General features: G+C 52.8%; 7 protein-coding genes across 7 annotated transcripts; 3 read left to right on the forward strand and 4 right to left on the reverse strand.

Moving 5' to 3' along the window:
* Positions 1 to 4457: 4457 nt before the first annotated feature.
* PG998_012550 (uncharacterized protein) lies at positions 4458 to 4881 on the forward strand (the record flags this gene model as incomplete). The annotated part of the gene is made up of 3 exons (XM_066879366.1): positions 4458 to 4487; positions 4572 to 4631; positions 4702 to 4881. The coding sequence occupies 3 exons, from the start codon at positions 4458 to 4460 to the stop codon at positions 4879 to 4881; spliced, it is 270 nt and encodes an 89-aa protein (XP_066725750.1).
* A 996-nt stretch (positions 4882 to 5877) lies between these two features.
* PG998_012551 (D-arabinono-1 4-lactone oxidase) lies at positions 5878 to 7532 on the forward strand (the record flags this gene model as incomplete). Its single annotated transcript, XM_066879367.1, has 2 exons — positions 5878 to 7064; positions 7130 to 7532. 2 exons carry the CDS (start codon positions 5878 to 5880, stop codon positions 7530 to 7532), a joined length of 1590 nt encoding a protein of 529 aa, XP_066725751.1.
* A 958-nt stretch (positions 7533 to 8490) lies between these two features.
* Positions 8491 to 12442, reverse strand: PG998_012552 (uncharacterized protein; the record flags this gene model as incomplete). The annotated part of the gene is made up of 4 exons (XM_066879368.1): positions 8491 to 8613; positions 8684 to 9531; positions 9588 to 9921; positions 9983 to 12442. 4 exons carry the CDS (start codon positions 12440 to 12442, stop codon positions 8491 to 8493), a joined length of 3765 nt encoding a protein of 1254 aa, XP_066725752.1.
* A 2183-nt stretch (positions 12443 to 14625) lies between these two features.
* Positions 14626 to 15417, forward strand: PG998_012553 (uncharacterized protein; the record flags this gene model as incomplete). The annotated part of the gene is made up of 5 exons (XM_066879369.1): positions 14626 to 14673; positions 14756 to 14786; positions 14852 to 14934; positions 15020 to 15303; positions 15375 to 15417. The coding sequence occupies 5 exons, from the start codon at positions 14626 to 14628 to the stop codon at positions 15415 to 15417; spliced, it is 489 nt and encodes a 162-aa protein (XP_066725753.1).
* Positions 15418 to 16395: 978 nt separating this feature from the next.
* On the reverse strand, positions 16396 to 17437 carry PG998_012554 (uncharacterized protein; the record flags this gene model as incomplete). Its single annotated transcript, XM_066879370.1, has 3 exons — positions 16396 to 16496; positions 16695 to 17258; positions 17344 to 17437. The coding sequence occupies 3 exons, from the start codon at positions 17435 to 17437 to the stop codon at positions 16396 to 16398; spliced, it is 759 nt and encodes a 252-aa protein (XP_066725754.1).
* Positions 17438 to 20874: 3437 nt separating this feature from the next.
* PG998_012555 (uncharacterized protein) lies at positions 20875 to 21658 on the reverse strand (the record flags this gene model as incomplete). The annotated part of the gene is made up of 2 exons (XM_066879371.1): positions 20875 to 21404; positions 21610 to 21658. The coding sequence occupies 2 exons, from the start codon at positions 21656 to 21658 to the stop codon at positions 20875 to 20877; spliced, it is 579 nt and encodes a 192-aa protein (XP_066725755.1).
* A 508-nt stretch (positions 21659 to 22166) lies between these two features.
* Positions 22167 to 23086, reverse strand: PG998_012556 (uncharacterized protein; the record flags this gene model as incomplete). Its single annotated transcript, XM_066879372.1, has 2 exons — positions 22167 to 22864; positions 22954 to 23086. 2 exons carry the CDS (start codon positions 23084 to 23086, stop codon positions 22167 to 22169), a joined length of 831 nt encoding a protein of 276 aa, XP_066725756.1.
* Positions 23087 to 24958: the final 1872 nt, after the last annotated feature.

Below are 24958 nucleotides of genomic sequence, written 5' to 3' on the forward strand. Positions count from 1 at the left end.
GCTGAATAAGTAGCTGATACCCCTTTGATGCTTTCTAGAAACGGGGTTGAAACGTATAAGATTATGTATTGTTCTGTACAGCATACCTAATCGGTTTCCCACGCTCGGAAGATTCGGTATACAATCTAGATGCTGCTTTCGACTTCTACGCCCCAACAAATTCCAAGTGTGCCGACACCAACTTCGCTTAACCATTCTGGGGCTCAACACTGCGAGCCCCCCTCTGAGCCTGAATCAGCCTCCTGTCCCAAAATATCCGTTGATGTTATTACCATACTGGTGATTTCCACCGAGGGATTTAACAACACACTTTCCTAGTCTCTCCTGGACCCTGAATTATGACGGAGGAGGCCCGTCATATACCATCCACCAGCTCGGCCGACGCACTGATCGCGCACCTGACAGAACCGGCGTAACGGTCAAGGTGATGTTGAATTATGCACGTCCGTTGATGGTTGCTTGGTGTTGCTTGTCGTCCCAGCCGGTGTTCAAGCGTCCCTTCGGCTTTTTCTTGATTCACCGTTTCATGGTTTTCTAGCTCCATCGCTGGCCGTAAGCGACGGGCCACGAAGCTTGGCTCATGGAGAAAAAGGGCTAAGAATGGCCGAATTCAGGCTTCACTTTACTCATCTAGAATAGAGCCAAATTGTGCCTAGAAACCCACTTGGCGATACACACATAAAGTTACCCGACCCGGCGGCCTGGGATCATGTGCGATTGAACGGTCCGATGTGTTTTTTGGTCACTTGTCACCATGGGCTACTGTCATTATTCAAGTTAGGAGTCTTCGAGCAACAAGAAAATGGAGAAGGCGATGTTGGCGGTGTTGGATGGATGAAGACAAATCTCCTGCGCCGTAAAAGATCTCTTTGCAAGTCGGGGATGTACCCAGATCGGCAGGTATCAGGGTAACAGGATTCCCATCTGGAAACCCGGTTCGTCGGGAACCCGCTGCCACGGTCGGATTTGGCCGACTAGGCGATGATACGCGTCGCTTGACTCGCGACTCAATATGAACCGATGCTACGGGGTACAGCCCAATATATGCGACAACAGGTCATTCGTTATCCGCTGCAAATTAACTCTGAAAGCGAAAGAATAGTCGAGCCGCAATCTGCCTTCCCTACATGCCATCATGCTGGCCTCCGCCCGATCTAAACTTAGTACACGCAGAGGCAGGTTGGCACGACATACCGTAAAGAGGCAATCCGATGTCCCACCCTCCCTCGGCCCCGCAAATGCGGTGGTCCCCTTTGACCAAGATCGATCAAATGGCAGCCTCCAGCGGCAGGCGCCTGGCGCGCGCCGGCATCGTATTCATGCCCCGTCCACTTGTCCCCATCGCTCCACCGAGTAGGCGCCCTCAGGACCCTGTTTCCTAAGGGTAGCAGGCAAGCAGACCTTGGCCGGCCTTGGCCGGCCTGCCAGTGGCTGACGACTACATCACACTCTGCCGTGGCGGCATAGTTGCCTCTTTGCTGTACCGCCGTGGTGATCCCGAATAGCGAATAATTCCGCATCTGGGCGGCCGAGTGAAGATGTACCCAGTCTTCTTTAGTATATTCACCTTGCACACTGTATATTCTGAAGGGGGTGGGGGACGTAGCCCAGGTCGATGATGACTGGTCTAGCTCTGAGGCTGAGCCGGGATATTCTCCAGGACCCTTCTCGGGGAAATTGGCGGCCAACAGTTGCCGAACAGGTGGTGTAAGTGCAGACAGAGTCATGCCGCTGCAGGCAACAACTGTCGTAGAGTAAACGACAGCGACCAACCACGTCTGTCACAGGGGGGTTAGATTGTGATTTCATCTATCCGGCTGCCCAACTCTGGGGCCCTGAGCTGGCGGCGCGCATTAGCCGCCACCGGCAAAGCCTCACACTGCCTACCTGCCTACATATTGCGTGGCTTACATGGCTATCCACTCAAGTCATCAAGGAATAGATGGATAGCCGATCTGGTCTGATGTTGCGCCCGCCATCAACGTACCAGAAGCCACGGTGCGAGACGGTGCAACCCAGTCCAGATGCAATTACCATAATTTGATATATAGAAACTTCATCCTGTCTTCCCCTACACATGTTGGCACCCCCGGTTCGCCGATCCTTCGGTCTGGATGCTGAGATCAGCGACTCGTGTGCGTGCATCTGCCCCCGGTTTTTAAGCCGTGTCTAGCAAAATGCGGCTCTCCGTAGTAGCCTCCTTCTGGCAGCAGGTAGTAGGAATCCCATCTCAATGCTGCAGTGCGGTAGCTTGTAGTAGCAGCTAGAATACACATGCCAGCCGCCGGGTGATGGAACCTTTGCGTGTCGCAAGAATCGTCCACAGAATAGGCTTTCCGATGGCGATGCAGCGCAACCAACGACGACTAGTCATTCTTTTGTTTCAGCGACAGAGGCAGAGAGGTCGAGATAGCCGACCAGCTCGGGTTGCAACCGGCAGTTGGCTAGTAGTACCAAACGAGTAGTCGTCAGCTCAGGGATATCATTCATGGGATAATTGTGACAGCAGCAAGCCGCCATCTTCAGACAACCGCGCGACCGAAACCTCAGCAATGCCGTCCCAAAACCAACCTAGCCTGTCTTTTTACTGTGACGGACACGGCACTACCGGACAGAAACAACACGCACGCAAGCAGCTGGAAAGTCTCGGCCGAAGCCCAGGAAACGGAATCACGCAGGACCGTTCGATCGATTGAAACACCATACCAGCTCACTAGTCCAGAAACATAGAAGTAGAAAAGGTCTGGACTCAATGCCGCCCATCGTACGGTTGCGTACCCAGTTCTATCTTGGTTCCTCTGGTCCCGATTCGATAGAGGCATCTGACTCTGTAACACTGACAGGACATGAGCTGTCGGTACCTACGGGCGCGGGTGTGTAGGGTGTGTAGGGTGTGTAGGGTGTGTAGGGTGGGCAGTAGGCAGTACCGGGCAGCGCTGGGCAGTGGGGGGTGCTGGAGGCCCCGAAACACGAGACAGGCAGTGTAACACAAAACCACGTTCGCTTTTTCCTCAGGCCTCGTCGGACCAATGATAGGACGGCGATGCGAGTACGTCGAGCCAAGCAGCGAAACGTCCCATCATCCCAAATCTCTGGCGCGGTTTGGGGTGCTTTTTCTATTTCTGGCTGCTGTCATTCCTCAGCCAGCCCGATTTTATCCCATTGATAGCTTGGAACAGGTGCAATGCAAAGATACTGGAGGTTGCATAGACAGAGTCGCAGTCTTCTGTTCCCTTGTCCCATGATGGACGGTACGATACGGTACGATCTGCACGTTTGAAATCCTTGCCCTTGTCTAGCCAGGTACGCGCACCTGCTGCGACCAGCGGGGCTTTTGGAACCGAACTTGCAGCCTACAGCGTCTGGCATCCGGTGCTTGACTGATTACGCTTTCCACCGACCGTTAGGTTACGTACAAGATGCAAATCACCGTACTGTATGACATTGGATGAATCCTCGGATGGCTACCCAAACCTACAGGGCGTCCAGCCACGGCATCTCTTCCAAGCCCCAAGCCTGGTGCATGTGCACTCAAAGAGGCACATCTTGCTGGCTTGCTTGACCGTAAAAGCCACCCGCTCCACCTGCTAGCAAGTAGTAGTCGTCGTCGTCTCGACGGTAGGTGATGTGGGCGTGGGGTTGTGGTTTATGTAAGAGTTTACTTCATCTTATCGTCAACGGAGTGCACCTGCACCTCCATCTGCACCTGCGAAGTCACTCGAACGCCCTCAATCTGCGTGCCCAACTTACTCATATGCTGAGTGGAACATTCGACGGTTCCTGTGTAGAGGCCGAATTGCGTTTGAGCCTGCGCCGAACAACCACCGTCAACTATGTTTTCTTCTTAGGCCATGCTAGCGGCACCACAATCCAATACGATGCACTACGATCCAATACGTGCGCAGGTCCGAGGGAGAGTGTAGAGTCCTACGAGTGCCGCCCTGAAAGCCTAGAAGCCCAACCTTGTCCTGATGGTCTCCATTCTTTCTCATGATGGATGTGGGGGATTTCCACCCCAAAACAAGCAAGGGAGGTCATGCGAAGTACTCTTTCTCTCGTAAAGGACAAGGAAGTAGGTTCATGGAGGGCATCCCAGAGCTTGAACATCGATGTTCCCTTCTGGCAACTTTCCCTGGGCCTGTGATGATATAAAAGGGTAGCCCGTCTTCGTCCCTCAAGCTCCTTCTAGTTCTAGCCCATCATCACCTACCTCGAGCTCTCAATCCAGGAATCACGACTGCGTCTTGTTCCCGAACCCGTCCTATCACTACACTCTTCACCTCAAGCTATTATATCACCTCTCCGGTCTCATACCACCAATCGACCTGTGCCGAGATCCCAACATCCTACTCACTACATAATCCACACGGTCGTCGATCTCGTCTGAGCTCTCTCTCGTTCTCCAGAAATCACCATACTATTCTTAGACCTATTTCCATATTGCACAGTCCGTCAAGATGCAGCACTGCTATTGCGCCAACTACTACGTAAGTCTGTCTACTACCAAACCTGTTCACTCGGGTGAATAACCCCCAGCTCCTCTTTCTCATACTAACACATTCGACCTTCAGAGTGCAGTCAACTGCCACAACAAAGTCTCCCAGTTCGGTGACAGTTGCCGACTTTGCACAGTAAGTCACACTTCATCCTCGACTGTTCGGCATAATGGCACACTTAACTTACACATCCCGTTTCCTCCAGGTCATGAATGAAGGCGTCTCGGCCCGCTACGAGAGCTTCAATCACCAGGCCCAGGCTCAGAGCTATTCGTCGCAGAGCTATCAAGATATGGTCCGAGATGACTCCAGCCGGGAAGAGCGCCGAGGCCGTCCCCGCGAGCGCAAGGGCAAGGACTCCGGCAAGTCGCGACACCACAGCTAGACAGCCAAAAGCAAGCACCGAACGCCCACGCCACATCGTCATAGATCGGGAAGGCTATAACTCGAACAATCAGTAAAACCAAAGAAAACCAAGGACCAGGATAAAAAGAAAAGCAGGGAGAAAACGATATACATCCACACCAATTGCCTAATCCCAACTGGAAAAAACACACATCACACTTATGGGGGACAATGGCGTTGTCAAATGCCAGGATACAGAACCACGGCATGGGAGTTTTATTTTTACTAAAAAGAGGAAAGCCAGCAAGTCACCCCAGAAACAACCATTGGCTTTATCCAGGCAGGCATTGGAAGGAAGTCATCAACATCACGGTAGATCTCTGGCCAACGGGAGTGGGAGGAATAGCCAGCTACACAGCAGCGCCCACTCAGAGTACATAATGAAACTAATACGACTTTATGATCACACATATTCTCAACCTCTCCACCTGTTCATTCGCGAGCTTTGGCCGAATTCGGGTGGTACCTTGCAACGGCTGCTGTTGTACTGACCAGCAGGGTAACAGCTAGGGACCAATCATACCCCCAATCGATGGCGGCATTCTGGAATGAAGCACGCTAGGTTTCCCTCATGCCTAAAAGAAAAAGTCGCCGATACCTACACGCTCTAGCGATTGGTTGCCGATCCAGAACCCTTAACTTTTTTTTGCCCATGGCCCCTCCATCGGAATCTACATATGCATCGTACCAGCCCGCCCTGCTAGGGTTTGATCTAGCCAACCTACTTGACAAAGGACCGACGAAGTCGACATTGCGCCGAGAAGCCACACTCATGGCTTATCCATTTCTCTTTTCACCATCATGTCTTCCACCGCTATCAACCTTGTTTGAATCCATCGTCTGGAAATCCTTCCCGCCCAAGTGAGGAAGGTGGGAACTGCAACACCAGCCCCACTCCAAAAAAGAGACGAAGAGGTTGAGTTGCGAAGATACTCTTCATCTTGAAGAGTCGGATCGCGGCCGCCCAGCTGTCGTAATGCCCTCTTCCTCCTCCTCTGCCGCCGCCGGGGTAGATCCTGCGCTTGCGCATATTCTGGCCAACTCGAAATCGGCGCCCCATCTCCCGCAGCGCGTCAAGACGAACCATGCCGGTGCCACGTGGGCCCAGACCTTCAAGTACCGCCCGGAGCTGTACATCCAGCCCGAGTCGCTTGCCGAGATCGAGGCCTTGATCAACGCCGCGAGGCACTGTGGACGCCGCGTCGTCACCACGGGGAGCACCCACTCCCCCAGCACCCTGACCTGCACGTCGTCGTGGCTGGTGAACCTGGACAAGTACAACCGCATCCTGTCCCACGACCAGGAGTCGGGCGTCGTCACCATGCAGTCCGGCATCCGCCTCTACCAGCTGAGCGCTGAGCTGGCCAAGCGAGGCCTCGCCATGCCCAACCTGGGCAGCATCAACAGCCAGAGCATCGCCGGCGCCATCTCGACGGGCACGCACGGCTCAAGTCTCCGGCACGGTCTGCTCTCCGAGGACATTCTGTCTCTCCGCATCACGCTCGGAGACGGCACTTCCAAGTTCTGCTCGCCCGAAGAGAACAAGGAGCTGTTCCGCGCGGCTCTCATCTCGCTCGGTGCACTAGGCATTATCACCGAGATCACGTTCCGTGCGGTGCCGGCTTATGATCTCCACTGGAGACAGTCGGTCGACCAGGACGTGAAGATGTTCAACCGATGGTCAGAAGATCTGTGGACGCATGCGCACTACGTCCGAGTCTGGTGGTTCCCCTACACCCGCCGCGCCGTGGTCTGGTCCGCCCAGGACACTGACGAGCCACTGCGCGAGCCCAAGTACTCGTGGTACGACGGCAGCTTGGGCTACTACGTTTACCACAACCTCCTCTATATGGCGCAGTACGTCCCGCGAACGCTGCCATGGATCGAATGGTTCGTCTTCGGCATGCAGTACGGCTTCAAGAACGGGACCACCACCGAGGCTGTGCAGCACAGCGACAAGGCCCTCCTGATGAACTGCCTCTACTCCCAGTTCGTCAACGAGTGGGCCATCCCCCTGAGCAAGGGCCCCGAGGCCCTGCGCCGCCTCAGCAGCTGGCTCAACCACCTCACGCCCGAGGACCCGGACTATGTGCCCCACGAAATTCCCTTCTCGGCCGCGGGCCTGTACGTCCACGCGCCCGTCGAGGTGCGCGTGAGCGACACGTCGAATCCGGGCCTCGGCTCGAACCAGCTGGGCACCCGCCCTTACCTGGACATCACGTCAAAAGACGAGGCGACCCTTTACCTGAACGCCACGCTCTACCGGCCCTACCACGCGGACCCCCGTGCCGCGCCCGCTACTACGAGGCCTTCGAGTGGCTCATGAACGATCTCGGCGGCAAGCCCCACTGGGCCAAGAACTTCGACGCGGGCGGCGCCGACATCGAGCGCATGTACGGCGACGACCTGCGGATGTGGCGCAGCGTCCGCCAATGGGCGGATCCGGAGGGTGTGTTTGTGGGTGCATGGCACCGTGACAACGTCCTGGGCAGCGGTGTCAAGCTGCCCAACGAGGAGCTGGAGCTGTCGCAGGAGAAGCTGTGGAGTGGCGGCATGAGCTATACCGGTACCACCACCGGGCAGCTCAAGGCTCTTGAGGCGGCTGAGGCTAGCCAAGCTTTCTCTTCCTGAACGGCTGGTTATCTAGCAATTAGTCAAATCAGCTCAAGGGATGGAGCCATCCCGCATTTATCCCTTTTAGTTTGACCCTTTTGATTTTCATGCTTATACACGTGAAGTCGATCCCTATTGGAGAACCCCTATTTGTAGGTGCTGATTCGGACTGTAAATCATGCTCGTAACGTGTGGGTGAGTCCAATATCTCGGGCTATGGCCTCACAGTGATTGGCATCGTGTCAACCTCTAGCTTCGCTAATAAAGTGGTTCAAGAGTTGGCTGGATCCTACTTGCTACGCCGTATCTCCATGACAAACGTGGGCGATGCCTACTAATGGTCAATTAGATATCTACTTAATTCTCGTTCCTGCCCATTCCTCTATTCCAAACCACCCCTGCCTTACCCGGACCCAACTAAGCTACATGTAGAGAGTAGATTGCAATCAGTCCACAGGCATCTCCGACCAACTCGACTAAAGGGACGGGGAACATCGAGCCACCCAGCCACCCACCAGTTCGCCTGCGAAATTGGCTCGTCACACCATGATGATAACAAGAAGAGTACAAGAAGGCGACTCTTGGGAGGAAACTATGGCGAATGTGTGGTAATATTAATCCAGTCGCGGGCTCAAAATACGGAAAAGGGGCATATAACCGATCGGGTCCTTTGGCGCCATTTAATGAGAAAAAAAGAGAAAGATCCTCTCTCCCTCTTGCTTGCTACCCAGACATTCACCACACAGTTGATCCTACATGAAAAGTTATAATATATTCCCCACCCCCCACTGCTTGGGTTCATTCCCCTCTCGGGCAAGGAAATACGTTAGTCTAAAATCACCTTCTTCCCCGGTGTCTGCTCAATCATGGCTGAAGAAGAAGATGAAGGTGGTGGTCGAGAATATGGTGGCGGGCGTAACGACGATGGAGAGCTGCTCGGAGTCTGTCTGCCCAATGAAGTAGGGAGCGTCCCTGACTAGTTGATGGCTCCCTTGTCCAGCATTGGTAGCTCCGATTTCCGGTTGTTGCCCGATCCCGTCCAGAAGTCTATGGACGCGACGATATCGTGGCCTTGTTCGTCTTCGTATGCGAAGAGTATCTATTGAAAGTCAGTCGGTCTGCGTCAAGCTAAATACCATCCCGTACATATTAACGTGGAGTTTACTCACTTCGTGTGTACTGCTGTGCAGCATCCTGATGTTCTTATGCGGCACGATGTGCACAGCACCGCTTTCAATATTTCGGATCTCAATGAAGTTGGGCTCGAATGCCAATATCCAAGGGTAACTCAATGCGAAGGCCTGAGGAGTACCTTCCCAGTCAATGCGCCACTCTGGGCGTGCCCGCCAGCCATTGCGGTTGACGAAGAAAGAGAAGTCGGTGTAGTTGAGCAGGAACTCGCCATTGAGGCGCTCAATGTGAACAGGCTTGACACCTTCCTTCCGAGCGACAAAGTCAAGCGACGTATCGGCTTGGTCGAGCAGACTCTGAGTCTCGAGAGTCTCCAGAGAGACGACCTCGAAGCCTCGGGAGCAGGCAACACAGAGTTTGCTCTTGAGGAAATGAACCGACGAGGATTCAGTGGGGATGTAGAATTCCTTGAACGCCTTCAGCTCGTCTTGGCCAGCATTGAACATCTTACCAAAACCCTTCTGCTTCTTGCCCTTGCTCATGGCATCGTTGGGCTCGTAGACCTTGATGGTTGTTGAGAGCGCAGTAGACTTTACACAGCACACCAGATGCCTACCAAGACAGATGCCAGCCTTGAAGAAGGTGCAATGGCTCTGGATCTTCTTCGGGCGTTTCGAAAGCGCCGGCTCGTTGGGATCCAGGGCTGACATAGAGTACGATACTAATGTCTTGTTGGACAGGACGAGTAGCAGATTGTACTCCTCCAGAACATCGATCTGTGTCACGCTCTGTGCTTCAATGACACGTTTCGGTACCGCATCCTTGTTCTTGCGGTCGGAGACATAAATGCCGTTATCGGTACCGTAGATCAGCTTACGGCCACCATCTAGTAACGATTCGTTAGCATCCCACATCGCTACATAAGACGGTAGGTTTACTTACCAAAAGGCGTGGCAGTGTTGATATGGTTTGCAGTACTGAAGAAGTCCGCAGAAACGGTCTTGACATTGAAGAAATCGGCCCGGTTGCGGAGACGTTGCTGTGCATTATCGATGTATTCGAGCCACTTCTTCCTGGCTGCTTGGTTCGACGCATACAGCACTTGTTCGTAGAAGTTCTTACCCAAATGCCGGAAGGTAATCGGCCAGCCTTCGACTTTCTTGTTGTCGGCATTGCCTGCACGAAGTGGGATAATACTCGACGAGGTACGCTTCATGCCCTGCTGGGGTATGACCTCTTCCATCTCGCGGATCGACAGCAACTCCAATGGAATCGGCTACAAGAGGTTCGGTTAGCATTGCATTCTGTCTCCCAAGAAAAGCCAAGGTGATCTTTACCCTTCTGTATGCCTTGACTTCCTCGCCCTTCCCGGCCTGCTTAATTCTAACCAGCAAAACGGCGTGGTCGAATAGGAAGGCCGTGATCTCAGCTTGATCGTTGGGGGACTTCTTGAACTGGGTCTTGAACACCAACTCTCGTCCGTCCTCGGTCAGTCTCAGGTCCACTCTATCGGCTGGGCGGAAACGCAGCTGGTCGTGGAGGCGGCGCAAATTGAAGCGGTTCTCGGCTTTACCAGATTCGGCGTTTACGCGCGTGAGCAAGTCTCGAATCGTGACGAGAACCTTGGGGATATCTTCCCGGTCAGAGCTACCCTCCTCTGAATACTTCAGTACATTGTCGAGCAGCAACGGGTATCGTGCCAATCTTGTCGTGGGCTTCGTTAGGTATCCGTTCAACTCAAGCTTTCTCGACTCCTTCCTACGCTCAATCTCGTCCACGAACTTCGCAAAGAATGGGTTGTTCGACTTTTCCTGCTCAAACTCGAATTTACCTTCCATTTGCTTGGAACCGTATAATATGAAAGGCTCAAATTGCGGGACAAACTCGAGAAAAATGTCGCCCAAGTTCTTCACCACCGGGTGTTTCTGCTGTCGTTCCGTCAAGGCCTTAGCAAACCGCGAACTGACAGTGTGAATCGCCGGGTGGTCGATAATGTTGCCGAAGATGTTGCGAACAACCTTTTCCCTCCGTTGGGCGGGGATTGGAGAGCCCTTTGACCTCAGAGGCAAGATCCAGAAGTCTCTTAGGTACTCTAAATCCTTAACGAAGTCCCTTTCAGTGTAGCATATCTCGGAAATAACCTCCTGTCGCTTCTGTTCCCGATCACCAACACTGTCGACAATCTCCTTGGGCACCGTGTTGATCCAGAGCTTCTGTTCATCCGTCTGATCGACATCATCATTATCATTAATGGCGTCGTCCTCCTTCTTCAAGCCTGGCTGGATCTTGAGATTGAGCCTCGATACTTGTTCCAGGCGTCGGGGACAAGCGATCGAGTAGCAGAGTTGATCCCTCGTGCAGGTTGGCGAATAACATTCCGAAAGCAATACAAACACACCATTGACCAGCGGCTTCTCCTCCGGCTCATCCATTAAAGTCTCTCTAAACTGGTACATCTCCGAGGTCGAGTCTCGCAACCTATGCTCGTAGGTGACATCGTGAAAGTACTTTTGAGCATCGAGCGCTCGACCCAGTAAGAGGGCCAAGTTCCTGTCGGTCGTTCTGATAATATAGGAGAGCACATCGACAGCCTCGGAACCACTGAAAGCATTCTTGTAAGCGAGGCCGTTCTTTGTCCGCTCGCCCGTGATGATCTTCTGTCTGAAGCACTCGCCAACTTTGGATAGAAGCGCAGGGTAAACCAAAGGCGACCGAATTTTGGCAGTTGGCGGTCTCTCGCCTTCTATGGATCTTCCGGAGATCGAAGGTCGGTGGGCAAGATCCTTCCGAGGGTTGATGCTGCCCGCTTCCGACGGGGCAATGGTACTAGCCATAGACATCGTCCTGTTATGATCCACAGACGCGGTGATAGACGATGCCATGCTCATGGTCCGCGTCGCTGCACCCGGAGCAGCCGCATACCCGTTGTTAAAGTTCTGGTACCCATTCATCGTAGGGGTTTCGTTCGAAGGAGCGCGAGATCGATTGGGAATGATGCGGCCGCTCATTGTTTGGTGAGCGTCTCGCTCTTGTGTATGATATCCCGTTAAAGACATTGACCGATCATCGTGACGCTCCGGTACGACTCTTCCCTGTGCTGTAGTTCGTGATGCGGACGCAGGATTCGGGGCACCTCGGAAGCTGTTGGCTGGTGGTTGGTTGTACGCAGCAGGAGGTGGTTGATACATGTTCTGCCGCGGCATACTTGCCAACGACTGAGAGCGGTATGGATCATCCCGCGAGGCAGGAGATGAGCCCGGGGGCGGGCCTTGATTATATTTTTTGCGGCGGCCCCCGTGGGGGTATCCAGCAGCTGGCCCTGGAGCAGCCCGTGGATCGAATCGTGACGGCGCACCCTGTTGAGGGGGCCCGGGGTACGGTCGTCGATCCGGTGCCGGCATCGGCCTGTTGTATTGGTTCTGCTGCTGCTGTTGCGGATGCGGCGGGGGATACCCTCCTGAAGGGTTTCTCTGACTCTGATAATAGCCATTCGCCATGCTCGTATCCATGGTACGAGTCCGAGCAGATACCGAGGGGTCTTCGTAGTAGCCCCGCTGCTGGCGAGGAGGCGGCTGTCGTTGGTGCATATTAGGGGGTGGCATTCCTGAGCCCATTGTATGCGTCCGTCCGTCCTGTGGCATCATGCGAGGTTGAGGGACATCGCCCGAGGACGAAGTCATGGTTTGCGAGCGGCCGGGCGGAGGGGCGGCGCCAAAGATGTTGGAGAAGGCAGCATCACGCTGGCCATCACCACCCCCAGGGCCATAGCGACGTTGATCGTACTGGTAACCAGCCATTGTGTCGTCCTAGAGGATGACTTCCATGTTAGCCTGGAGTGCTCAATGATAAGAGGGGGGGTCGGCCCCGGGTCGTTGTCGCATTTCATAGCACCCGACAGCCACCTGGACGGGGCCAAGTCGGACGGGTTGGTGCACCATCGCCATTTCGGCAAATGCATTTTACGTCGGAGGACGCTGTGTCTTGGGAGTTTGTGATAGCGATGATTCATGAGGATTTACTCACTCGCTGAGAAGCCCAGGCGGCTGCCCGAGCCTAGGACAAAGCCAGGATCTCTCTCGCAGTTTAGACTTTCCAGACGAGAAGGAAGCTATCGGGACAGAAAAGTGGGATGCTGCCGTGAGGGAGAGAGAGCAGATTAATGGGATCCAACGGTTGACAACGTTATGAATCAGAGTATGGCGTGGGCCAGGTTCTGACGCGACAACCTGCTTCGTGCGGGGCGTGATATGGCGGCGGCGGCGGCGGCGGTGGTTGTATGTTTCTTGTTGCGTCGGGTGGTTGTGTGTGTGCGCGAAAGCGAGGTCGTAGGGAGGTTGTGTTGTTGGAAAGCGATATGGATGGATCTCTGGAAGTTCTCAGTCAGTCAATCAAGTCCTCCAGAAACCGAATGGAACTAGCACTGGACGATTTTACCCCGTACAGTACCTAGGCATGTACCTACCCAGCCTACTACCACCTAGCAGCACTGCCTAATGACCTGAACTCGAAATGCCCCAGCCAACTTGCAGCCCGCACCTGTCTGTCTTCAAGTTTAAAGTCGCTGGGCCGAGTCAAGAATCAAGGGGGAAACAGGTTGCAGCGGGTGGCGGTGAGCCAATGCTCTTCATTTCGTCCTTTTCTTCTAGTTTCTCATACTGTTCACCTTTGCCGGCTGCATGCGATAAGTGAAAAGGGTTGGGTTGGGGAGTCGGCGGTACAGATTTGATGGGTTTTGTGTAGCTTTAGCTGGAGGGGGCAGACTGGCAGATTACTTCAATGTTTCGTACTCCTCTACTGCTCCCTACTCCCTCTCCCGCCCAATCTTTGGTCTCTGTTTCTCCCGTTGACCACACGCTGATAATCATGGTCGGCCCAGATGCGTGCGTGCATGGACGGCCCAGAACGGGATTGGATTGGCCTCCTTCAATTAATCCCACTGCCCACCATCCACTTTAGCACCTAAGCCAGCTAGGTACCGAACTAGCTGTTCCTAGATTGGGAGGGAGGAGGGGTGGTCCTTTCGCTACCATCTGCAATTGGCATTTCCAACATGGTGGCCAGTCGACGATTGTAGGAGCAAATGTCTCGTGTGCTTGCTCGATTCAAGCGCAGTTGACGGATTATCGCGATGCATTGCTGGCTTTCATGTTCTAGAAGTCTTCTCCCTACCGCCTCTGCCAAGGGAAACCTTCAGAGTTTTGCGGATGAAACGACAAAAGAAGCCTTCCGCAAGTCAGATGGCAGATCGAGCATTTGTACATACATACAGAGTACATATCTTTGTACTAGGGGTTGGGGAAATCAAGGTTCACCGTTGGGATCTCAGAAGACTATGCAAGCCGCGATATTCCCTGGCCAATCCCGAGTCTTCAACTAGAGGTCCCCTTCCGGTGTACAAACAGGACGGGCCTCCAGGAGTATACTCTGGATGCTGGCAGGGACAGTTAGGGATCCCAGAAATTATAGGAAAAGGAAAAGGGATACTTATAGGGGCAGGTGCTGTGTCAAGGAAAAACAGTTCATCAGGCCATTCACACACACACCGTTATTACTGTGTTCTCAGGAGACATTGCGATAGGACCCGACTGCAGTATGGGGAATTGCAGCAATCGTCATACGTCGCAGTACGTACCAAGAACCGTCCTCCGCCCAGGCGCCGAAGCTCCGAAGGGAATCATTCACTGGCGACTGGGTCTGATTCCATTTGCCGTTTCAGGTACCTTATGTAAGTAAGTACAGCTACATACAGATAAAGCTGCACGTGACTCGCTTATCAGCGCGAAGTCCCAAGCCGGCCTTCCCTTCAATAAGCAGCAGCAAGGAGGGAAGCTTTGGCCAGGCAGGCCAGGCAATCAGGAAAGCTGCTGCTGCGTTTCCATCTAGCCGGGGTTTGGTCTGTCTGTTGTGACGACGACAACGGCTAAGCTTCCATCAGCTGCAAACCGTACATCACCTTCACTCTACCAAAGCAATCGACAAGATGGACGACCATCCGACTGCTCCCAACTTTGCGCCGTTCTTCGGAATGGTAAGTGCTGCTCTGCTCCCGTCGATGGACAACTGTGAGAGGCAATGAATGATACGGAAGCTAATAATAACGCTCAATACAGGCTGGCATCGCCGCCGCCATGATCTTTGGCAGTATGCACCCCTTCTACCGACCGGAATACGCGTCATCGAAATATATCGCTAAGACATCTTCACAGGCATCGGTGCGGCATATGGAACAGCGAAATCAGGAATAGGCATTGCAGGTGTCGGAACATTCAGACCCGATCTGATCATGAAGGTGAGCGAGCATGTGGCTTTCTTCAAGATGCATCGAATCCGGTTTGTATCAGAGGGCTAACAACTGCCATCTTCTCATCACTTAGTGTCTGATTCCCGTCGTCATGTCCGGTATCATCGCCGTCTACTCGCTCGTCATCTCTGTTCTCATCGCCGAGGACATGAACCCGCCCGGGCCGACCCGTTACAGCTTGTTCAACGGCTTCATGCATTTAGCGTGCGGCATCTCTGTCGGCATGACTGGTCTTGCAGCTGGATACTGCATCGGTGTTGTTGGCGACAAGGGTGTGCGCGCATACATGGAGCAATCGAGGGTATTTGTCGGCATGGTACTGATTCTCATTTTCGGAGAAGTCTTGGGTCTTTACGGGTAAGGCGATCATTCTTCCCCCTTCTGCCGCCAGACAGGACATTCCTCATCTAACACGGGTCATCCGACAGACTCATTGTTGCTCTGATTCTGAACACCAAGAGCAAGGGCTAAACGCAGCCACCGAGAATGCGAAGCACCGACATCAACAACTCACATGGGGCACCAAGTATTACTACGAAGCGCCTCATAGCCCGTCCTTGTGCGGGAAAAAATTGTGTTAATAGCAGCATATTTGCCGGCGTTATGGTTGTAGAGATACGAGGTGCCACGAGAAAGCCTTTGAGGGATTGTAGGCAAGCAGTCGGGGCGTGTCTGAGTATGTGTTGATGATAGGCTATTCCTGCCTTAGTGGAATGTAACTTACCTTTAGAACAAGCCCAATCTGGATCTGAGTTCGCTGCAGAGCTGATACCACAGTCGCTATCTGTGCTGTAGTGATGGTTCTGTATCATGTCTTTCAAACCTGGAAAACTGACCGTTGCTGGTAGCAAAAACCGTGGGAATCTGTATGCATAACTTTGGCTCTTATCACGCAACATCTATTTCAGAAGACCAATATCAATATGTGTTCGATGAATTCGAATTCGACTTTATAGCAACCGCCTAGTCTCGGCCAATCTTAACTAGAAGCTACATACAAGTGACAATACTGGGCTTCATCGTCCATTCCATCAATCGTTGTATCATGATAATCCCAACAGAAATAGGGAGAACCTCCGATTTAAATGAGAAAGGCTGGTGCCAAATGCTTCCAGTCTAATAACACCTGTTCCATGCCTGTCCCCTATAACGCCGTATTCAAGGGGGAAACCCGGAGAGTGGCAGGCACTACTCACATACCGTATTCATGTTGCGAGCAGTCCCACGCCAACTGAAGAGAGAAAATAGTCAAAAAGCCCCGCCAAAAGAAAGGCATAGATGCCCCGATCCGTTGTCATAGAAGACTTGGGTGTCTACCGACTAGTTACTTCTCCAGGAAGTGAATGGTAGGCAAGTAGGCTTCTCAGATCGCGGCCAGTGCGAAAACGACTGGCTCTTACTAAGGTCGGGTTCTGTATGGCCCCTGTCGAGGCCGGCTCGCTCTAACCCTTAGAAGCGACCGAATCTTCGGCCGCCGGTCGCCCTCCTGCGCTGCCGGTTCTCAAAGTCTTTCAGCCCTTGAGATCGTTGTTCCATCTCGGATAGACTGGCTAAAGACGGAGGGACGCGAGTCAGTAAACTTCTTGGTAATGGTGGTGGTAGTTGCTCTCGGGCTTTTTTGGCACTTCTTGAAACAGGGGACGGACAACCCCTTTCTAACAAAGTAAGAGGGAAGCCCCTCGGTTGCCAGGCCAAAGAAGCATAGAAAAAGTAAAAAGTAAGTAAAGGGAAGTATAATTGAAACGTACCAAGGAACCAGTCCCACCGGCGGTCCTCACGAATGAGGATCTCATCGCCGTTCTCGCGCGCCAGTCTCGCCCTGCGCGCCCTCGCCGCCGCCTCCTCACCCACTAGGTGTGGGTCTTCGAGAGGCCGGAGCCGCGCGGCCGCGCGCTGCTCCTCCTGCTCATTCAGGCGGGCCATGGTGTCCCGGACGGTGCGGACCGCCTCGGCATTGCTGTTGGCATTACTGTTGTTGCTGTTGCCAGGAGCCGAGGCCACGCGCCGGTTGGCCACGGCCTGGTAGTGCCGCGCCGTCGGGTTGCTGTGTAGGCTGCTCCATGGGTTGGTGCCGATACGCAAGTACTGGCCCAGTGTCGGGTCCTGGCCCCGGCGGAACGGGGACGGTACCCGGGGCAGGCCGATTGTGCGCGGCCATGCGTTGTTGTTGGTGGCGGTGTCGCGACCGCGGCCGCGCTCGCCGGCGTTGGTGGACGCCGAGGGCGTCGGCGTGTACGGAGGTGCCGTTGCAGGTGTATAGGCTGGGACGCTCTCGGCTGGCGGGAGGGTCGAGTACGACGGTGCATCGGAGACTAAATACGGGAGCGGGTGTTAGCAAGTCATATGGTGTGCCGGGTGTATAAGGAAGAAGAGGGGGAATGAGAGGGGGTAACGCACGATAAGATGGCGCAGCTGAGCGGATTGAAGCTGTCTCGAAGTCATCGACGCTCAGTCGTTCCATACGACCCGGAGCATATTGCACCTCTGCCATGTCTGTTATTTGTTGGTTTTGGTTGTTGTTTATGTTGTTGGGTGTATCCTTGCTTGTGTTGGACAAGGATGCCGTTATGGTTATTGTCGCGTGAGCTGATATGAGTGTGAATAGCTGCCGAGGGGGCGAGATATTGGATAGATAGATCTCTCAAGGAGCTGGGAGGTTCGATAAGAACAGCTCGCACGCCAACTCTAGTGAAGGCACCGTATCATGAATCATCCAGAATGGCCTCGACTAACAGTGACGAGACAAGACGAGACGGCGGCAATGGCCCGAGAGGTTGACAGTATGTGTAAAATGAATGGATGAATTGCACTGCTGCTTTGTTGCTAAACCCCCACCCCGGACTCGAAAAGACACAGCTCTCTTGAGGTATATAAGATAGGGTTCAGGGTCGCACAAGTAGACAGCTCTGGACAGGAGGTTGTCACACACGCTGGGAATATGCAGCCTAAACACTTCGAGACTAGACAAACCTTGAAGCGAATGCGGTGATCTTCCAGAAAGCGAGTGCACACGTGAGGTTGGTAGAACAAGTAGCAGAACGACAACGGGAACCTATATAAACGGGAAGATAAGCGTACCAAATCTGACCGGAGCTGCCCTCCTATACATCAACATCACACATGTAATAGCCCCAAGAAAAGTCCAAGGAATGCCAACTCAGCCGCCGCCGCTGGGTCTGCCTAACCGAAAGACTGACGGAAGGCTCGAACACGGGGCGGGTCGTATCTGGTAGCATCCTTGGATGCAGGTCCTCTCCCTCTGGGTGTGTCTCTCCCTCTCGTTCTCTTTCTTCCGAGGTCCCTGCCGCCTCCTCTTCGTTCGGTCGGTCCCCCCCTGCCCTCCACTTGGAGCGACGCTTACAGGGCGATTCTTGGCATGGCGTACCACAAACTACCGCTGGTTCGGACCCAGAATATGGATAAACAACCGAAACGGTTATGGGGGGTTAACGGATTTACCAAGTAGAATGGATGGTCAATACCCCAAATGCATGCATGGGGAAACCAGGTACGACCGAGCAGGCAGGCTGCCTTACTCGTCGGCGCGCATGGTAAATTCCCTAGCTTGCATACGGACTTACATACACCAATACCCGCCTATGTGCATATGTAGGCGCGGCCCCATGTCCTCGAGCTCCGTCCGTTGGTCTGACCATATATACCCTTATGGCTGAATGGCAGCCCAAGGTGGTGGCGGGTACGTTCGATAGAGCGCATAGTACTAACCTTGTGTAGAAGGTAGGTAGGAGATAGATACATACGATACGATACACCTTGGAGGCTTTCCACGGATTTGGTGCTGTCCTTTGCATGTGGCAGCGGGGTTGTGGTTGTGGCTGGGTCGACGATTCCAGAACGAGCGTGCATATGCATATATTGAGGCATTCGCGTTACTCGTCATCTAAAGGCAGCGGGGTAAATGAGCGACGACGCCAATGAGACCAACCGAACTGCATACCACCCAACATGATGACATCGGCAACTCTGCACTGGTAGTTTGATCCACGATACTAAGGCGGAGCTATTATGGCCCACCGAACTATTCGAGCCGAACGTCCGTATATTCCGAGTTTTCCTTCTGCTGCCTATTGCCCATCGACGACAAGGGCGACATAGGTGAGCGTCCAGCCACGATTGAAGTCGGGTCTTACAAGTGACGAGTTTGCTGCATATAAGGCCCGCTCCCAAAACCTGTTCGGCACGCATGTCAGAAGAAAATCATCGCCAGCTGTGCCACTTCTTAGAGGAGCGAAGAGGAAAAACCAGTTCGAGAATAAGCATTGCTGTGGACTCCCAGTAAGAGCACCCCGTTTGATGATATCAGAGACCAGGTGGTTTGTGGACCTACCCGAAGTATCTTATTGTCTATGATCGTCGTCCAACAGTCAAGTCTGAGATCTGTTCACGATGTTCGCAAGTGGGATATACTGGCAACTGGTACTACCGGTTGCTCGTTCAGACTTTGGGCAGACTTGAGTTAACTCTTCTTGTGTTCGTACTATGGTAGTCTATCCATCTGTCATAGAGGCATCATATCTTTCGACTCCGCGCCAACTCAGCATTGCCTCAAGTGTTCGAGACCTGGCCATGCGTGTCGATTTATTGCAGCCTGGCTCTGTAAATAGCATGTATTACTTACTTGCAGTCTTCAGATCGTTGGCGGGAGGCCACAAATCTCCCCATTAAAATACCGCATGTAAGCAGGACTGGGATTGGGCACGCCCATATCTTACCCCTGCGCAAGCCTGCGGGTTCGGATTCTGGTGACAAGTTACGAGCCTCCAATGATGCGTGGCCACCAAAGCAGCAATGAAAGATCTCTCGCCTCATCCATCTCAGCCCTCAGATTAATATCGGAGCCCAACTTCGTCAGTGCCGGCTGCCGTCTACCATTGCATCATATATAACACCAAGAAGAAAACTCATTGCAGAAAAACAAAAACGAAAGAGCAAGTTTTCATGTGTTGCCATACTTACCGCTCTTTTGTTGCCCGAGATTCCGGCTCCTTCGGGGCTTGTATTTGGTGGCACCGACCAACGATGCAAGAATCGAACAGCATGGTCATCCAGATATGAGCTGACAGGCAAGACATATCTCTTCCTAGATACATATCTCCCCGACTTGGAGACGCCCCTACCACTGCATATGCAGCTCGCAGCATGCTTCGTATCTGGGTACTTAGACTATGTTGGTATGTAGGCGTGCATGTATTATATGCACAAATCAGCCTCCCTCAAGCAAATAACCCCCGAGCTGCTGGATTGGGTTCTTGGCAGTGTCCGAAGGGGGTCATCTGTTTGTATCTGGTGGCTGCTAACTCCAAGACATGTTCCTCAGGAGCTCCAAGTCGCCTGATCCAACCTCTCAAAAGAGAACCATGTAGTGGCGGCTTATCACATCTTACCAGGGATGGGTGTGTGATTGACTGAGGGAGAAGTCATGATTGTCAAGGTAGCTCATAGACTGATCGTTATCTGCGATGGGCCCATGGTCACGCAACACGAACACGAATTATCCAAGTGGGAGGAGACCTTATCATTTCGCAAGCAATATGACTGAGAGTGCTCGACAAACATACCGAAATACAATAACCGTCGCTAATCAAAACTATATGTGTCCCTGCAAACTGACGGCGCGTATCTCCGGATAATGCACTTCGCCCTATATATCAATGTCGGGCCTGATAAATTGCACCCCTGAACTCCAACAGTATCCCGTCAAGCTGAACCCATATATATCATCCGAATTCATACGATGCTGTGCCAAAAACCAAGCGTGCTTGTAGCCCCGGTCCATTCCCCTTCAAATTCCCAGAGCACATCGACCGGTATGACGATACCAAAGCCAAGTGAACAGTTCGTATCAATCATGTAAACGTCAACGCCATCATAGCTGCCAAGCAAGCCAGACGTGAGTCCTCGTCTCTCTCACCACAGCCGGCGCTGGTAGTACACCGGGCCCTCGCCTTGCGACAGGTCGCGGATGTCCTGTTTGATCCTCCTCCTGCGCTCAGCCCGGCTCAAGGGCTTCTCGGACCCGTCCAGTTCCGTGTCCATCGCCTTCCTGCTCTCCTCCGTCCTTCTCTTAGCCTCCTCGATCTCCTTCAGCAACTGCTGCTCCTGCAGCCGCCGTTGCGCCACCTCGTCGGGCCTCGTGGGCCGGACCTCGATCTCCTGCCACCGGGTGCTCTGTAGTTTCTGCGGCATCCTCGGCGCCCTTATGGCATCCGGGTCAGCTTTGGCCTCGGTTTCCTCGCCGATGATGTTGCCATCTTCGTCGACCTCCACGACGGTGCCGTCGGGCAGCTCCGTCGTCGACCGCTTGAACCGGTCGGGCTGCTGGAAATGGATCTTGGGGCTCGGCCGGGGTTCGGGACGGATGGCTTTCCGCAGGTCGTTGAGGGTGCGCTGCTGGATGGCGTAACCGCTAAGGAAGAGGGCTGTGGTGAAGAGGAGGACTGTAAACCCGCGGGAACGAGATTGACAAGAGGTTAGCGACTCAGTCGTTTAGGTGCACACACAGACGTGTTATACGGTCGGCACCCAACACGTTTTAGTGCATTCGCGACCTTGTCGTGCGTGTATATATATTGTCTCAATTGTATTGGAGTATTTCACGGGAGCCAGCACATGGACGGTGGATGGGCTGAATTGTTTTCTTACCAATTCCGGATGAGATGGCGATGGAGACTTGCGACGAGGTCAACAACATTGTCTAAGTTCTGAAATATATGAGGATGAGCATGCAAATAACGATGATATGAGTACAGATACGGCTCGATATGTGGTAAATAATGTGTGGAAGCTCTTGAAATGTTTCTTCCTCGCGTCAAAGCGATCTGACCGGCCAGACACCCAAGTTCCATTTTCAGCTGCATCATCATCAACTATTTCCTTGTTTGGCATGTTAACGGGGCAACGTGTTTTTTTGGAGGGGCACCTCAGCTCAAGTGCCGCGACGCCCGTTAAGTGTCCCCACAGTAAGCCGCAGTGTGGAATATACACAAATCAGCAGTCTCTAGATCACGGTAGACAGACTATTTGCCTGTTGCTCTGCTAAACCCGTTTCTGTAAGTGGTTAACAAAAAAGTAATTCTCAAATGTAAGAGTGGTATCAGAGTAATATTATAACAAACAAACAAAACGCCCCGAGTGCCACAAACACACACCCATCATACTAATAGCTTCTCATGCCACTGAACCTCTCCCAAGCAGCTACTCTATTTCTTGCCCTCAAGATGCCATTCAAAAATCTTCTTGAAGACATCTTTCCCATTGCCTACCATCGTCTCTCCGTGGCAGGGGACGATCGTCGTAAAGTCCCATTTCTCTATGCGCTGGATGGATGCGTTGAAGGACGGACGGTTCTTAGCGCTGAAGACATACCACATGAAACGCTTCATCCCCTTAGCCTCTCCCTCGGTGCTCTGCATGCCGCCAAACAACTTATTAGCGAACCCATGTGAGTTCCTGGCCGCCTCGGGGACCCTGGAGTACTGCTCGATGGCGGGCAGGTTGAAGAGCAGGTCGGCCTGGATGAGCACGCGGTCAGGCTTATAAAAGCAGACGATCTCCTTGTTGGGGTGTGACTCCATGTACTCGACCTCGAAGTCCTTGGCGAAGTCGGCGTCGATCTGGTTGAACTGCTTGTCCGCGGGCGTGTACACGTAGGCAAACTTCTCGTTGCCGATCTTTTCGTCGCTGCCCGCCGCCTTGGCGCGCTTCTCCGGCAGGCCCTCGGGCCCGATGATCTTGGCCTCGGGGTATTCCTTCGCCCACTCGGTTATGAAGATGTGGTGCTCGAAGTCCGGCGCGATGATGTACCCGACCGTACCGCCCATCTGTGCCAACTTCGCCTTCACGTCGGGCGTGAGCGCGACGGGCGAGAAGACGGCCCAGCGGCCGGATGTGAGGCGCACTAGAATGTGGCGCGCGCATGTCAGCTCATGAGACTTGCATGCATTAGGGCGCGTTGCCGCCCTCTCCTCTACTTCCTTCCTTACTTACCTAATGTCGCGCGACCTCCAACATGGATCATACCGAACCGCTCAAACGGGACTGAAAGGGTGACCACATTGGGAGTGATGTCGCGAATGACCATCACCTCAGAAGGGTCGGAGGGAATAAGCTTGGACGACATCTTTGCGTCGCTCTGTTGGTATAGATAATATGCGCCCAAAGAAGACACTAAAACCACGCCGGTAAACGTCTGGAAACTGTTGAAGCTCGTCACAAAGCGGGCTGCTTTGTCCTCGGTCGAATAGTTCCTTCGCAGCCTATTTGAATATGAGGGCAGTCTGGCTTGGTATTGCGCGCCTGTCCGAGATGGTCTTTGCTGAAGCTGTCGTCTAACAAGAGGGCTCCTGAAACTAAAAGTCGAAACGGACGAGGGCCGATATTTATTCATGCTAGGTGGAGTCGAGTCCAGCTCGTGAAAGAGTTTCGAAACTGGAAGTCCGGCGATACTGTTCTAGCACAAAGATCTTCCAAGCTGCTTAACAAATCCTGCCATGAAGCCGAGGCTACCGAAAGAAAAAGAGACTATTTGAGATCAGCCCACTTTGTAATCCAGTGGCAGATGCCGTTGATTTGGAATATGGGCGCGGCCGAGGCTCCTTAACTGGACAAATATATATAGCCAGCAAACAATAACGAGCAATGGATCCGGCCGATGCAGTAAGCAGTACTAGACTTGTAGAGCGGGTGCTTGAATGAAGTTCAAGAGGGTTTGGAAGCGATGGGAAACCAATCATATGATGACATCATCCAAATCAAGTAAGACTTAGATCACGACTTCCGCAGCCGTCCGCACGGGTTGGAAACTGCAGAGACCCGTGCGAGAAGACCCTGACATGGCAATTACCGCATGCGGACAATGAACAATCATCCACCCATCACCCCACGACGCTTGCTACCCGTACATACATGCATGCATTCATGTGAAAGTCTTTTCGGTACAAGCCATCCTTTAATTAAAAGGCTGCATAGTCTGTTAAGGATATTTGTAAACACACTTCTAATCAATTTTTTTGGAAGGCAAAAAGAGAGTGGAAAAGGCTTGGGTAGAAGAATTGCCAAGTGTACCACGCCATATCCTCAAAACACGCAAAAAGAGAAATGTTGTGACAAGAGTGGGATTCGAACCCACGCCAGTTTCCTGACTACGATGTTGGCTGTCAGTCCGAGGACTGATATCCTGAACGTAGCGCCTTAGACCGCTCGGCCATCTTGCCTGTCGTTTGCATCACATCCGGTGCTGTGAAAATTTGTCTCTAAGTTATCCTATCAAAAAGGGGATTGAGAAAAAGTGGATGTGGTATCCCTGACTTACCTTCCAACACCACAAGCGAGCAAGCAAGGTGGGTGTCAAGGAAGCTGGACCTGCGACCATCCGATGCCAGACCGGGTTTCAAGTCAACAGTCTCTTTCTATACACGTAGCCTCATTATGTGATATAACTTTTACATGTGCCCCTCCTACAAGTGCCTGATCACAAATATACATCTCATCGCAAGAATAGAGCAGGGAGTTGGGTCTACCAACCAGACATCCAAGTAACTGAAGCATGACAACATCAGCGCCATATGATTCTTCAAGTATACCAATCCGTTTGAGTGATACAGTTCTGTAGGTTGCTGGCCTATCACTCCATGGTAAGTGCTAGGTTATTCACTTAAAATTGGATGTAGATCAAGTGAGGATGCAAGCGGTTACACATAGGGGTATCATATGAAAACCAAGCTGCTTGTATCAGCAATTTTGGATAAGATGGAATATATCTCTAAGTGAAAGGGCAATAGGCGACGATGGAGTATATACTCTTAGTGTATCAGCAATCACCGAAGTTTGTTGAACTCTCCAGTTCTATGGCTATCTGGGGATTTTCCTTATGTTGTTGCTTGGATGTTGAGAAACCAAGGTAAACTATACACAACATCCGGTGTCTTCCCCCACAAAGCTCGATGGCCATGTGAAAAGAGGAGCAACGAGAATTGTCAGATGCATATATATG

This window comes from Apiospora kogelbergensis, assembly GCF_038363985.1.
Source record: "Apiospora kogelbergensis strain CBS 113332 chromosome Unknown utg000008l_segment0_segment0, whole genome shotgun sequence".
In the NCBI taxonomy this organism is placed as follows: Eukaryota; Fungi; Ascomycota; class Sordariomycetes; order Amphisphaeriales; family Apiosporaceae; genus Apiospora; species Apiospora kogelbergensis.